This window comes from Aquarana catesbeiana, linkage group LG07, assembly GCF_042186555.1.
Source record: "Aquarana catesbeiana isolate 2022-GZ linkage group LG07, ASM4218655v1, whole genome shotgun sequence".
Taxonomy (NCBI): Eukaryota; Metazoa; Chordata; class Amphibia; order Anura; family Ranidae; genus Aquarana; species Aquarana catesbeiana.
In genome coordinates, this window is record NC_133330.1 from 269,084,625 (window position 1) to 269,097,461 (window position 12,837).

Consider the following 12,837-nt stretch of genomic DNA (forward strand, 5'->3'; position numbering starts at 1 on the left):
ATCATACTGGAAACACCAGTTTTCATCACTGGTAATAACCATATCAAAACACCTCTACATTCTTCCAAAGATCAGATAAAATTGGAAGATGCCGTTCTTTCTGATCTTCTGTCAAGATTCAAGGTGCCACATTTGCAAAAATCTTCATTTCCTAATCCTCCATTAGAATCTGCCACACTGTTTCTCTGTTCATGTTACACTCTTCTGCCATCATTCACATGCTCAATCTTCAATATGATATGAGCATATGAGGATTCGCTACCCGTCCACATTTGCATCCGTCCTTTGCGTATTTGGCTGCCCACTTCTTTTGTCATTATGGACATCTTTCCACTCCTCCTTAAACTGCCTATATCATTCAGAAAACACTAGATTTTCTTCATGGAATGTTCACCAAAGGCTTGTTGAGAGCAAAAGGTTCACTTGCACTTTGCCAATTTTTAAGCAAAATTTGATGTTAGTCCGCTGCTCCAAATTCCTGTTACTCATTTTAAATCAATAGCACAAGGCACACACTTATTTCTTCTACTACTCCGTAAAGACTGAGTCAATTGGTCTGCCACCCAGGTGAGTGCAAGTTAGAACACGCTCAAGTGTGAATTGCTGTGTAACTCACCACCATAGTAATAAGGTATGGGTATTCTGGGAATTCAATTGTCACACCTCATGCATAGATTTATTTGGAATGACAATGTGCATGTCTATGCGCATTCTCAACTACCCAGCCTTGAAGCAGTGGTGGCAGACCACAAAATGCGTCAAGTAAAGGGAATTGAGACAAATAAAAGTTGAGATCTAGACTCATACAGAACATAATAGGACAGGGTGTTAAACATGGCAAAATGGTCTGTACAAATCATCATGATAGTACAATATTATGATTGTACTATCTGCACATAAACAACAATTAGTGTTCAGCTGTGGAAAGTGGCGGTAAATGGCCTCTTCTGTGGGTGAGGCCATAAGTAAACATACCCCTCCATTTAATATACCAAACTAACACAAACCTTTTAATAAAGTTTTATTGATTTTGGAGCCAGAGGTAGGTTCTAATTCTCCTTCACTGCTCTCCGCTTCATTATCACTGTATGTAGAATCATCTTCTTCTTCTACAATAAAGAAGATTAGAGCATTAGGCAAAATGCAGCATGTTTTGGCATAATCTTAGGTGCGGATGGACTGTACAGTGTCCCTTTAACAACACACCAAATTTCTGTGAACCAACCACAGAGGAAATTATAGAAATCTCTATGAGAAAACAGAAAACAGCGCAAGGACCCTGACAGTACATATGGTGTCCTAATAAACAACCCAGATGATGGTGCTGATGTCTTTATAAATTACTTGGCTGTGAGTGTCAATTTGTGGACTGAATTTCAATGCCACACATATTGCTTAACTACACGCCCAAGCAATAAAAACTCTTGTGGTGGTGGTGTTGCATTATTTTGCCAATCTGATATAAAATCCAATGGACGCTTTATTAAGTCAACGAGGGCCTGGAGCGCATACTAGCACACTGACATTAACAGTGCAGGGGGGAGCTAGACTTTACTACCACTTTAAACATACTAGCAGGGAAACCACTCTGTAACTTACTAATGATCTTTTTGACTGATGCAGGTTTACTTGAGTTGGGAATGTTCATCTTATTTCTGCCATCACTGGATACACCACCACTTAAACTAGTCTTAAATTTCGTGTTTTCACCAAGACCTGTCATCTTGTCTTGAATGGTTTTTGTATTGTTGTCATCATCGCCGGCTTCAGCTCCTTTAGCGATGACTGAAAATAAAATAAAAACAGACATTTTATTGGGTTTTTTTTTTTTGCTAATGGAGAGTAAATGTTGGGATTCTGCCTAGCAAAGACGTCAATATAAAAGTAAATGAATATGGAAAGTGCAGTACTATATAGCAAGCAATGAAAAAAAATCATCGTTCAGCTTATCAAAAATGGACCTGAACTTGAAACATGAAGTTTTACTATGATATTAGGGAACTTTTGCAAATGTACTCTGCCTTTTTTGGGCATAGGTTCCAGATTTCAGTTCCTCTTTAACTGATCACAGAGAAACAAGGTTGACAAACTGTAAAATATTCTAGGAGATGACTAACAGTATAACATTAAACTTTTATGCAGCTCTCCACCCCTATCAGTCACTGGCGCCCATATTTTTTTCCTACAGTTCATAAATGATGCATATCAGAGAGGGGGGTGCAGGGATGTTGCGTATCAGTAAGTCAGTATTTCTTACAAGGGAACCTTTCATTTTGCCCATTCAGGGCAGAGGAGAGCAGGAAAGGCGAGCATCAGAGGGTCAAGGATATTTCAAACTAAAAAACCCATCAGCCAGCCCTGAGAGGGCAGAGTGGCACAGCTTCCTTACCCACTTGAAGACCAAGCCTTTTCTGTCACTTTTTGTTTACATGCAACAATTAGTATTTTTTGCTAGAAAATACCTAACAACTCCAAACAATATACATTTTTTTAATGCAAAGGACCTAGAGAATAAATTGGTGTGTGGTATTTGCGCAGCGGTTTTCCTAACACAATTTATTTTGGAAAAAAATTCACTTTTTTTTTAAATGCAAATGTAAAAAACACTAAACATAACCCACGTTTTTGGAAAAATATAAAAGATGACGAGTAAATACAAAACATGTCACGCTTTAAAATTGCACAAACCCGTGCAACCGCGACAAACAATATAAATTTTACTATTCATAAGCGACACTTTAAAAGCCTTTACAGCACAGGAGTCAAACTGGTGGCTCTCCAGCTGTTGCGGAACTACAAGTACCATGAGGCATTGCAAGGCTGACAGTTAGCATGACTCCCACAGGCAGAGGCATGATGTGACTTGTAGTGCTGCATCAAGCTGGAGGGCTGCCAGTTTGACACCCTCGCTTTACAGGTTACAACTTGTCTGGTGCTAGAATTACATCCAATAATCCGATGTTCACATTAATACTTCACATGTGTAGGACGATTGCCGTTTGTGTACGTTCAGGACCGACGCGTGCATTCAACTTTGCGCGCACTTTAATTTTCTTTTATTATTCATTTTTACAGTTATAATAATAGCGTATATCAGCTGAAATACAGCACCATATCCCGGATTAAATAGAACAAAGAGAAATAGAGTAAGGGGACGTATAGATGCTGAAACATCCTACTGGAATAATATCTGACGCAGTGATGTGTATAATGACAGTTATGTATTAAATACATAAAGGTGTCTTCTTTAAGACATGTGTAACAAAAATATGAAACAGCAAACTCTGTATACACCCGTAAACAGCCCCAACAACAAGGTGAACAATTTCCTCAATAATCACATATATGTGTAATCATGAACCATGATAAACACTCAGGACCAAAAGTATGAGAAAAGAGACACAGTCCAACGCATTTCGCATGGTAGCATTTAGTTGACAGAGAGATCGGTGCACTATAGTCGATTCAGCAAGTAGTAGTTCTGGGAAATCTCAAAAGAGGCATTGCTTGTTCCCACCAGGGCACTGCAGAATGAGTCAAATGTCTGTCTCCGTCCTGTAGGTCTGAAACCAGCCCAAGAAAAGCTGTCCCACAAAGGACATCAGAAATCCCATACACAGGAAATGGCAATTCCAAGCTAAATTGATCAAAAGTTCTGCCATGCTGCACTGGGAGAAATCTCCCCAGCATAGCCACAAACAACTGCAAAGGTAATGAGCAGCTTCCAAATCCTGATATGGTCACAATGTTAAATCTTCTATCATGGCAGAAAACATCAAAAAGCCAACTGCAAAAGGCTCCCTTCCTGGTGTCACAATAACAGCAACATTCCTATGGAAGGCAATCTCCAAATGAGGATCCAGGTATATATCTATTTTTTTTTTTTTTTAAAAGCACCCCACTCACGCCTGACCATATAAAAGGTGCAGCATAGAGCAAGGACGTGCACGTAAACATCAATTTTGCCACACAACGTGAGGTATTGTCACAAATGTTAGTGTGAGAATAATATTTCTAGGGCCATAGTTCACAGTTAACTCTAAACTGATAACCTTCAGGGGTAGGCAACCTTAGAGAAGTGGAGATCTACCTGAACAACACGGGAGAAGTCAAAGATCACCGGTCACAGTGTTGCCATCTCACACCTGATTTAAACGTTTAATTGCAGGACTACTGTGTCGCAAATGCTTGCACTGCATGGCAATAAAGGGTTTAAATCAGGTGGTTAGAAGGCAACATATCACCTCCTCACCACCTATCAACACACACTCCGATAGCTTTTCAGAGGGGCAGCACTTGTGCTCATTCACACCTAAAGGTAGGGGTGGTAAAACCACAGGATATAATAGAAGCCTATGGCTAAACGCAGGAAAGCTGCAGTTACACTCCACTGCACCCACAGTGTATATAAACCACAGTGCATCAGTGTGAAAGCAGCTCTATACTATTATGCCCAGTGTATTACTTCACACTGACCTGAAGATCTCTTCTTTAGTGCTGCTGGCACCACTCTGGAGACCGCTAGCCGGGATAAGAGATAGGGTGCATTGCACAAGGATAATTTTTGGTACCATATTTTTTTTTTGCGATTACACAGGTGTGCGCAATTTTAACCCCTTAGCGCCGACCATACGCACATATGTGGCCTCGGCTTTCAGGGGTTATACCGGGATGATGCCTGCAGCTGCAGGCATCACCCCGGTACTGTTTTTTAGAGCGGGCGGTTGGCTCTTTTGGGATAACAACCGATGCGGGAGGCCCGGGAACAGAGATAAATGAATATATATATTTAAAAAAAATTTTTTTTTTAAGCGCCTCCAAGAGCATACGTAAGTCGCGCCCGCATATGTAAACTGTGTTCAAATCACACATGTGAGGTATCGTAGTGATCGCCAGAGCAATAATTCTAACACCAGACCTCCTCTGTAACTCTAACCTGGTAACCGCCTATGGAGATTTTTAGGTACTGTAGTTTGCCGTCATTCCACGAGTGTGCGCAATTTCAAAGCATGACATATTAGGTATCTATTTACTCGGCATAACACCATCTTTCACATTATACAAAAAATTGGGCCAACTTTACTGTTTAGTTTTTTTTTTTTTAATTCATGAAAGTGTCTTTTTCACAAAAAATTGTGTTTGAAAGAACACGGCGCAAATACCGTTTGACATAAAATATTGCAACGATCCCCATTTTATTCTCCAGGGTCTCTGCGAGTACACTCTTCACATTTTTGTAAATATTTTATTATATCTTTTCATGTGACAACACTGAAGAAACGATACTTTGCTACAATGTAAAGTAGTGAGTGTACTCACTTTTGTTGCCAGCGGTTTAGACATTAATGGCTGTGTGTTGAGTTATTTTGAGGGAACAGCAAATTTACACTGTTATACAAGCTGTACACTCACTACTTTACATTGTAGCAAAGTGTAATTTCTTCAGTGTTGTCACATGAAAAGATATAATTAAGAAGTGACATGTTTAGTATCCATTTACTCTGCACAACCCAATCTTTTACAAAAAATGGGTATATTATTGTGTTTTTTAGCATTAAAATTAATTTTGGTGTATATTTCCTAAAAGTACGTGCTTGAGAAATAACTATACAAATATCGTACAACTTAAAAAATTGTAACTACCACCATTTTATTCTCCAGGATCTCTGCTTTCAAAAAATATATACCTTTTGGGTGGTTTACAGCAATTTATAGCAAAAAAAAAAAAAAAAAAAAAAAATGCAGATTTTACCATGTCTAAACATATAAAAGAAAATGTAAAAGCAGGCTTAATTTGTGAAGGTTTGGGGCCCACATTTTCTTAGGTCTTGAGCCACCAGCTGGTAAACAGATCAGACACATCAGTTACTTCTGTCGAATACCAACATTGCCATTTTACTAGCTTGGGCTCGGTCTATGGGGTTTATGAAGAAGGGCGTGGATGTTTCTCACATTGAATGGGTCAATACAGGTCCTTTTTTTAAAAGTCTTACTGATTTGCTTTGTTAATATACTCAAAGGGTTTGTTAACCCATTTACATTAGACTATGCCAGCGCCTCTATTACAGGCTGGTATAGCGCACCATGTACTTAGTTTTAAAAAACAAGCAGTCTAAATACCGAATTTCAGCTGTCTTCAGGCTGGTCACATGGCCGCTTTACAGCTCAGATGGATGTCTTTTGTGGCAGGAGTTGTGATCTCCCTCTGACGTCTGCTCGTCTCCTCCGTGAGTCACGTGACCAGCCTGAAAACAGCTGAAATTCGGTATTTATTTACTAATAGAGGGGTTGGCAGTGACCATTGTAGGCTTTTATTTTTAATAGTAGTAGCAGTGGGAGTGGGGTGGAGACAGAGACACAGCTGACAGGCAGGAGCGGTGGGGTGAGGGGGGAAGAGAGGAGAGAGGAGAGCAGAGCAGGCTGCGTATGACGGAGGGACGTACTTTGACCACGGTGATCAGGGCTGAGCAGCCCTGATTTTCGTTGTCAGTACAGAGAGGGCATACAGGAAAAGGTAGATTCAGGGTTTTTTTTTTTACAGTTTAGAAGGGGGCAGATTACATAGCACAAGCACTGTGCTGTGTAATCTGCTTTAAGGGACCAGGATCTGTATAAGTTTGGGGGGGTTAATAAACACTTCAAGTGTTACATACACATAGTTAGAAATCTACAAATAAAAAGTACAGCTATAGAGGGAAAATCTTGGATGAACTAAAAGAAATGATAGAGAAGATCAGAAGAACTTGTAGGGAAAGAAACTGAATTTCATTATAGCTCACTGCTCTGCCACAACATTCCAGACAACATCATTCTTATATAATCTCAAGCGCCATTTACATCTTTTGGAACTCTTGATCGATGGTCGGATCAAAGAATCAAAATTTTCGTTATCTGCAAAACAAAAAAGAAAATTTTTGTTAAACAGCCTCAGCTCTGTTCCTGTGTGGAGGGGGGGGGGGGGGGGGGGGGACATCCCTTTCCTCCAATCAGCTCTCACAGCTCTCCTCACTGAGCTCTGCATAGTGTGACTTCAGCTCTCCGCCCTCTTTTTTCAGACAAATATTATGAATTGTACACTTTGAATGGATGTAGAGGTGTGAAGACTGCAGATAAACGGGTATGACTTATGTAGGAGGATTGGTTTCATCTCTGTGTACGTGTGGCTAGTCACTTCACTGGGTATATGTAAGAGTTTGAAAGCCAATTATTCCGCGCTAAGGAAAAAAAAGGAACTGCAGCCCTCCCAGCAAAGAGCATCACCTCAGTGAAGTTCAAAAAAAGGAAATCCTATTATGGGGGAATTGGCGCTGTTCGAGAGTGTTCAACATATATTAAATAAGAAAAGAATAAAAATCAATAAAAATAAATACTCTAGGTAATGTGAACCAAACTGATGTGCTATACAGTACAAAGTGCTAGAAAAATATGTGATCTTAGATATATATATATATATATATATATATATATATATATATATATATAGAATAAATACAATTCATAAAAAATAAATAACGGTGATATTAGTAACATCAAATAACGTCCTGTAAAAAAGCTGAAAAATAGATCAAAGTCTTCAAGTGAATCCGCAGCAAACCACAGTGGAAAAATGGCAAAGAAAATATAATAAAATGTGATGGGAAAAAAATCTATGTGTAGATATGATGATAAAAAATCGTGTATAACTGTATCCTGGAAAAAATGAATATAGTCTGTAAAAAATTTTTTGTACATCAATCCAAAAATAAACATCCAAAAATATTATAAATGTAGTGATTCATCAGGTGCTCCCCGCCTTCAACTGCAACCCCACTCGTGCCCGCACTCACCAGAGCGCCCAACCCCTGCAGGGCTAGTAGGCATGTAGGTTAGGATCCAGCAGCGATGTTCCTTTGTAGTGGATGGCCCTTCACACGGTTGCCGTGATCTTCCCCTTTTCCTCACCACGGAAATCCTCTTAATAATTCCCAGCGATAGACATCCAAATAATGTGGAAAAAAAGGAGCCTCATAGTGTAATATGGCGTACACACGGTCGGACTTTGTTCGGACATTCCGACAGCAAAATCCTAGGATTTTTTCCGACGGATGTTGGCTCAAACTTGTCTTGCATACACACGGTCACACAAAGTTATCGGAAAATCTGATCGTTCTGAACGCGGTGACGTAAAACACGTACGTCGGGACTATAAACAGGGCAGTGGCCAATAGCTTTCATCTCTTTATTTATTCTGAGCATGCGTGGCACTTTGTCCGTCGGATTTGTGTACAGACGTTCGGAATTTCCGACAACGGATTTTGTTGTCGGAAAATTTTATCTCCTGCTCTCCAATTTTGTGTGTCGGAAAATCCGATGGAAAATGTCCGAAGGAGCCCACACACAGTCGGAATTTCCGACAACACGCTCCGATCGGACATTTTCCATCGGAAAATCCGACCGTGTGTACGAGGCATTAGTCCGAAAACAAAATTTATTGTAGATGATTAAAAGTAGTTTAAAAAACGTTTAATCATCTACAATAGATTTTGTTTTCGGACTTACACTATGAGGCTCCTTTTTTTTCCCACATTATATGGATGTCGATCGCTGGGGATTATTAAGAGGATTTCCGTGGTGAGGAAAAGGGGAAGATCACGGCACCCGTGTGAAGGGCCATCCACTACAAAGGAACATCGCTGCTGGATCCTAGCCTACATGCCTACTACCCCTACAGGGGTTGGGCGCTCTGGTGAGTGCGGGGAGCACCTGATGAATCACTACAATAATAATATTTTTGGATGTTTATTTTTGGATTAATGTACAAAAAATTTTTTTTACAGACTATATTCATTTTTTCCAGGATACAGTTATACACGATTTTTTATCATCATATCCACACATAGATTATTTCCCATCACATTTTATTATATTTTCTTTGCCATTTTTCCACTGTGGTTTGCTGCGGATTCACTTGAAGACTTTTGTTCTATTTTTCAGCTTTTTTACAGGACGTTATTTGATGTTACTAATATCACCGTTGTTTATTTTTTATGAATTGTATTTATTCTATATATATATCTAAGATCACATATTTTTCTAGCACTTTGCACTTTATAGCACATCAGTTTGGTTCACATTACCTAGAGTATTTATTTTTATTGATTTTTATTCTTTTCTTATTTAATATATGTTGAACACTCTTGAACAGTGCCAATTCCCCCATAATAGGATTTCCTTTGTATGTAAGAGTTTACAACCACTTTAAGGTTTAAAGTGTTACTAAACCTAGGACCCTGCATTCACTATATCTGTTCTCCCACCATACACAGAACATGGAAATGCAATTATCGCTCCAGAGACGAGAATTAGCCTAGCAGCTCCAGCTCTCGGGTCCTCATTGGATAGATTGATGCCAGCAGGAGCCATTGGCTCCCACTGCTGTCAATCAAATCCAGTGACACGGGGGCGGGGCTGAGTCCTGCTATCTGTCAATGGACGCAGCAGCAGGACTCAGGAGCGCGCCCGAATGAGTGCCCCCATAGAATGCGGCTCTCCATGGGGGCACCCGGTGAAGAGGTGGTGCGCCGCCAGGGGACCCCAGAAGAGGCGGATCAAGGCTGCTCTGTGCAAAACCCTTGCACATAGCAGGTAAGTATAACATGTTTGTTATTTTTTGGAAAAAAAAAAAATATTAACCTTTACAATCACTTGAAATCTGCGTGCTTTTCTCATCAGTTCCCATGCATGTATGGTGTGAACGATCCCTTAACCGCTTCCCACCCGGCCTATAACAAGAGGACGCTGGCAGGAACCACTCATTGATCAGGACGGACATCATATGACGTCTTCCCAGATCGCATCCCACAGCCGCGTGATCTGTCACTGGCTGCGTCCACCGTACAGAGCCGATGACTGATCGCTGTATCGGCCAGCTTCCGGTACCATGTGACCTCTGTAACCAATCACAGCAGGTCACATGACAGTTGTAAGCAATGGATGGCTTCCTTTCAAGTCATCCAGTGTATGCAATTGTGATCGGTCAGTGTGATCGCATGGTACAGACGGGACCAATCACAGCCCATCTGTACCATGTGATTAGCTCTGGCCAATCACAGCTAATTAGAACAAAATAAACTGAATGAATCAATTTCATTCAGTAAAATGCTTGCATATAACAACATAAGAATAAAAAAAATACTGATCGCTTCTCCAGAGTGGTATAATGTTACTATGGTAACATAAGTGTGAGAGCTCTGAAAGCTGAAAATAGGCCTGGGCAGGAAGGGGGTAAAAGAGCCCGGTACTGAAGTGGTTAATGACACTTCCCCATCCTGACACTGCCCACAGTACACCCAATACATTCTATGTCTGCAATGAGGAGGAAGGGCTGAATACACTCCTACTTTCACTTTCCTCTCATGGTCCCCTCCCTCTACCCCGCTCACCCCCGTCTCTGACAGCCTCCTGCCCGCCGCTCCTCAGCTTAGACCGAGTGTTCATCTCCAGCTCCTCACTCTGCCCGCCAAGACAGCCGATACACCAACTCCAAAACGCTGTGCCACTTCCTAGTAAACAAGGGTTCCGCCAAGACAGGTTTCCGGGGGACACTCATTCGTGATACACCGCACAGTGGGCGTGGCTTGTGGTTTCGTTTTTTAGAGAAGTGTGATAGGAAGATGTAGGGTGTGACTGTTGTGTGTGCGCCGGTGTGGGCGCCCCCCTGTGGCCGCAGTGTGTACTGGTATATGGAGGCTGGAAAATCTAGCTTCATATCCCTGCCTTGATTATCAGGGGTCACACATTAGAAGTGGTGGATAAACACTTAAAGCGGAATTCTACCCAAAATTGGAAGCTCCACTTATCTGCCTCCTCCTCCCCCCTTCCGGTGCTGCATTTGACACCTTTGGGGAGCAGCGGGTACCTGTTTTTGACAGGAACCTAATCACCACTTCCGAGAGATCTTGTTGTGACGAGGTTCAGCCCCCTCCTCCTTCCCCCGCCACCACGACATTCAGAAAGCGAAGCGCGCTTCGCACATGCTCAGTAGGGAACCGGCTGTGAAGCCAAAAGACTTTACTGCCGGTTTCCCTTACCACGAATGGCGGCGGCAGCACCCGAGAGCCAATGGAAACATTGGCTGGGGTGCTGACATGGCTGGATTCGTGAACAGGTAAGTGTTTATTATACTAAAAGTCAGCAGCTACAGTATGTGTAGCTGCTGACTTTAATCTTTTTGCTGGGGGGGCGGAACTCTTCTTAAACTACTTCGGCCCCAGAAGGATTTGCCCCCTTAATAACCAGACCCTTTTTTGTGATACGGCACTGCGTCGCTTTAACTGACAAGTGTGCGGTCGTGCGACTCTGTACCCAAACAAAATTGACATCCTTTTTTTCCCCACAAATAGAGCTTTCTTTTGGTGGTATTTGATTACCTCTGCGGTTTTTATTTTTGCGCTATTAACAAACAAAGAGCGACAATTTTAGGGAAAAAAACCCGCAATAGGTGTATATTGATTGGTTTGCGCAAAAGTTATAGCGTCTTCCATCTATGGGATAGATTTTGGGACTTTTATTTATTTTCTTATTGTTTTAACTAGTAATGGCAGTGATCTGCCATTTTTAGCGGGACTGCAACACTGCGGCGGACAAATCTGACCCCAAGTGACACTTTTTGGGGACCAGTGACATTATTACATTGATCAGTGCTATAAAATGCACTGATCAACTTAAAAATTACACTGGCAGGGAATGGGTTAACACTAGGGGGAGATCAAGGGGTTAAGTGTGTTCCCTGGGTGTGTTCTAACTGTAGGGGGATGGGCTGCCAGGGACATGACAGAGATCACTGTTCCCGATGCCTGGGAACAGTAGATCTCTGTCATTTCATCTGGCAGAATGGGGAGCCGCTTGTTTACATAGGCAGATCCCCGTTCAGCCTCTGAACTAGGCGATCGTGGGTCGCCAGCGAACATCGAGTCCGCCCAACCCGCGGCATGCTCCCACAACGGACGCAAGCTCGTGCCTGCCCGCAACTGCGCCTGTGCGAGCCGCCGTACATCTACGACAAATAATGCAGGAGAGCCGAGCTGCCGCCATATAATGACGGCGGCTGGTCGGCAAGTGGTTAAAGTGGTTCTAAAGGCAGGAGGTTTTTTATGGATTATGGATTAAGGGCTGGTTCACACCACAAAACGCACTCCAGATGCATTCCTGCATGCGCATTTTTAATGTGTTTTTGGCACGTTCCGATGCGTTTTTGATGTGTTTCCGGATGCGTTCCTGGTGCTTTTTTTCTTATTTTTTTCCTGTTTCTTTTTTTCTTCATTGCACTGGGGTCCGGTGCATTTTTCCACATTTCAGTAAGTCTAATGCATGAAAAATGCAACATGTTTTACTTTTTTTTCTGGACCTGGAACACACTGGAACTGACTGCACTGGTGTGAACTATGCCATTGGAAACCATATAACCTATCCATGCTTTTTTAATGCAGAATAAAACGCACTGGACTGCATGTGGTGGGAACTTGCTTCTATTTACATTCATGAGGCGCTGATTGGCTCTTTACCTCGAACTGTGATCAGCAGTGTCTCTGGACACTGCAATCACAGAGCGTGCCGTCTGCGCCCGCAGCAAGCGCGTGGCGGGTGCGATCAAAGGAGACGATCATATGACCATGCCTCATCTGGCCTCTCAGAACTAGCTGTCCACGCTGTAGCCGTCATTCGGCTATAGCGCAGTCGGCAAGTGGCTAAAGTGTGAGTGTTTTATAGAGTAGGGAAGGGTTAAAACCCACACCAGTTTTTTTTTATTTTTTCTACTAAATTTTCCTTTACATCTCCAAAGATATTTTCTGTGTGCTG

The 12,837-nt window shown here is 41.9% G+C and overlaps 1 protein-coding gene across 6 annotated transcripts in view; it reads right to left on the reverse strand.

Moving 5' to 3' along the window:
* The window catches only part of LOC141103577 (torsin-1A-interacting protein 2-like), a 76,224-nt gene extending 65,579 nt beyond the window's left edge, over positions 1–10,645 (reverse strand). For 2 of the 6 annotated variants that reach the window (XM_073593326.1, XM_073593324.1), the window contains exons 1-4: positions 10,422–10,645; positions 6,838–6,891; positions 1,600–1,785; positions 1,008–1,109 (exon numbers count right to left, since the gene is read on the reverse strand). In XM_073593326.1, the coding sequence (XP_073449427.1) occupies positions 1,008–1,109; positions 1,600–1,785; positions 6,838–6,891; positions 10,422–10,476 (397 nt within the window). In that variant the 5' untranslated portion in view covers positions 10,477–10,645. The remainder of the gene's footprint in view (positions 1–1,007; positions 1,110–1,599; positions 1,786–6,837; positions 6,892–10,421) is intronic. The other 4 variants (XM_073593325.1, XM_073593323.1, XM_073593322.1 and 1 more) reach the window with 2 other exon arrangements.
* Between the last annotated feature and the right edge of the window lie 2,192 nt (positions 10,646–12,837).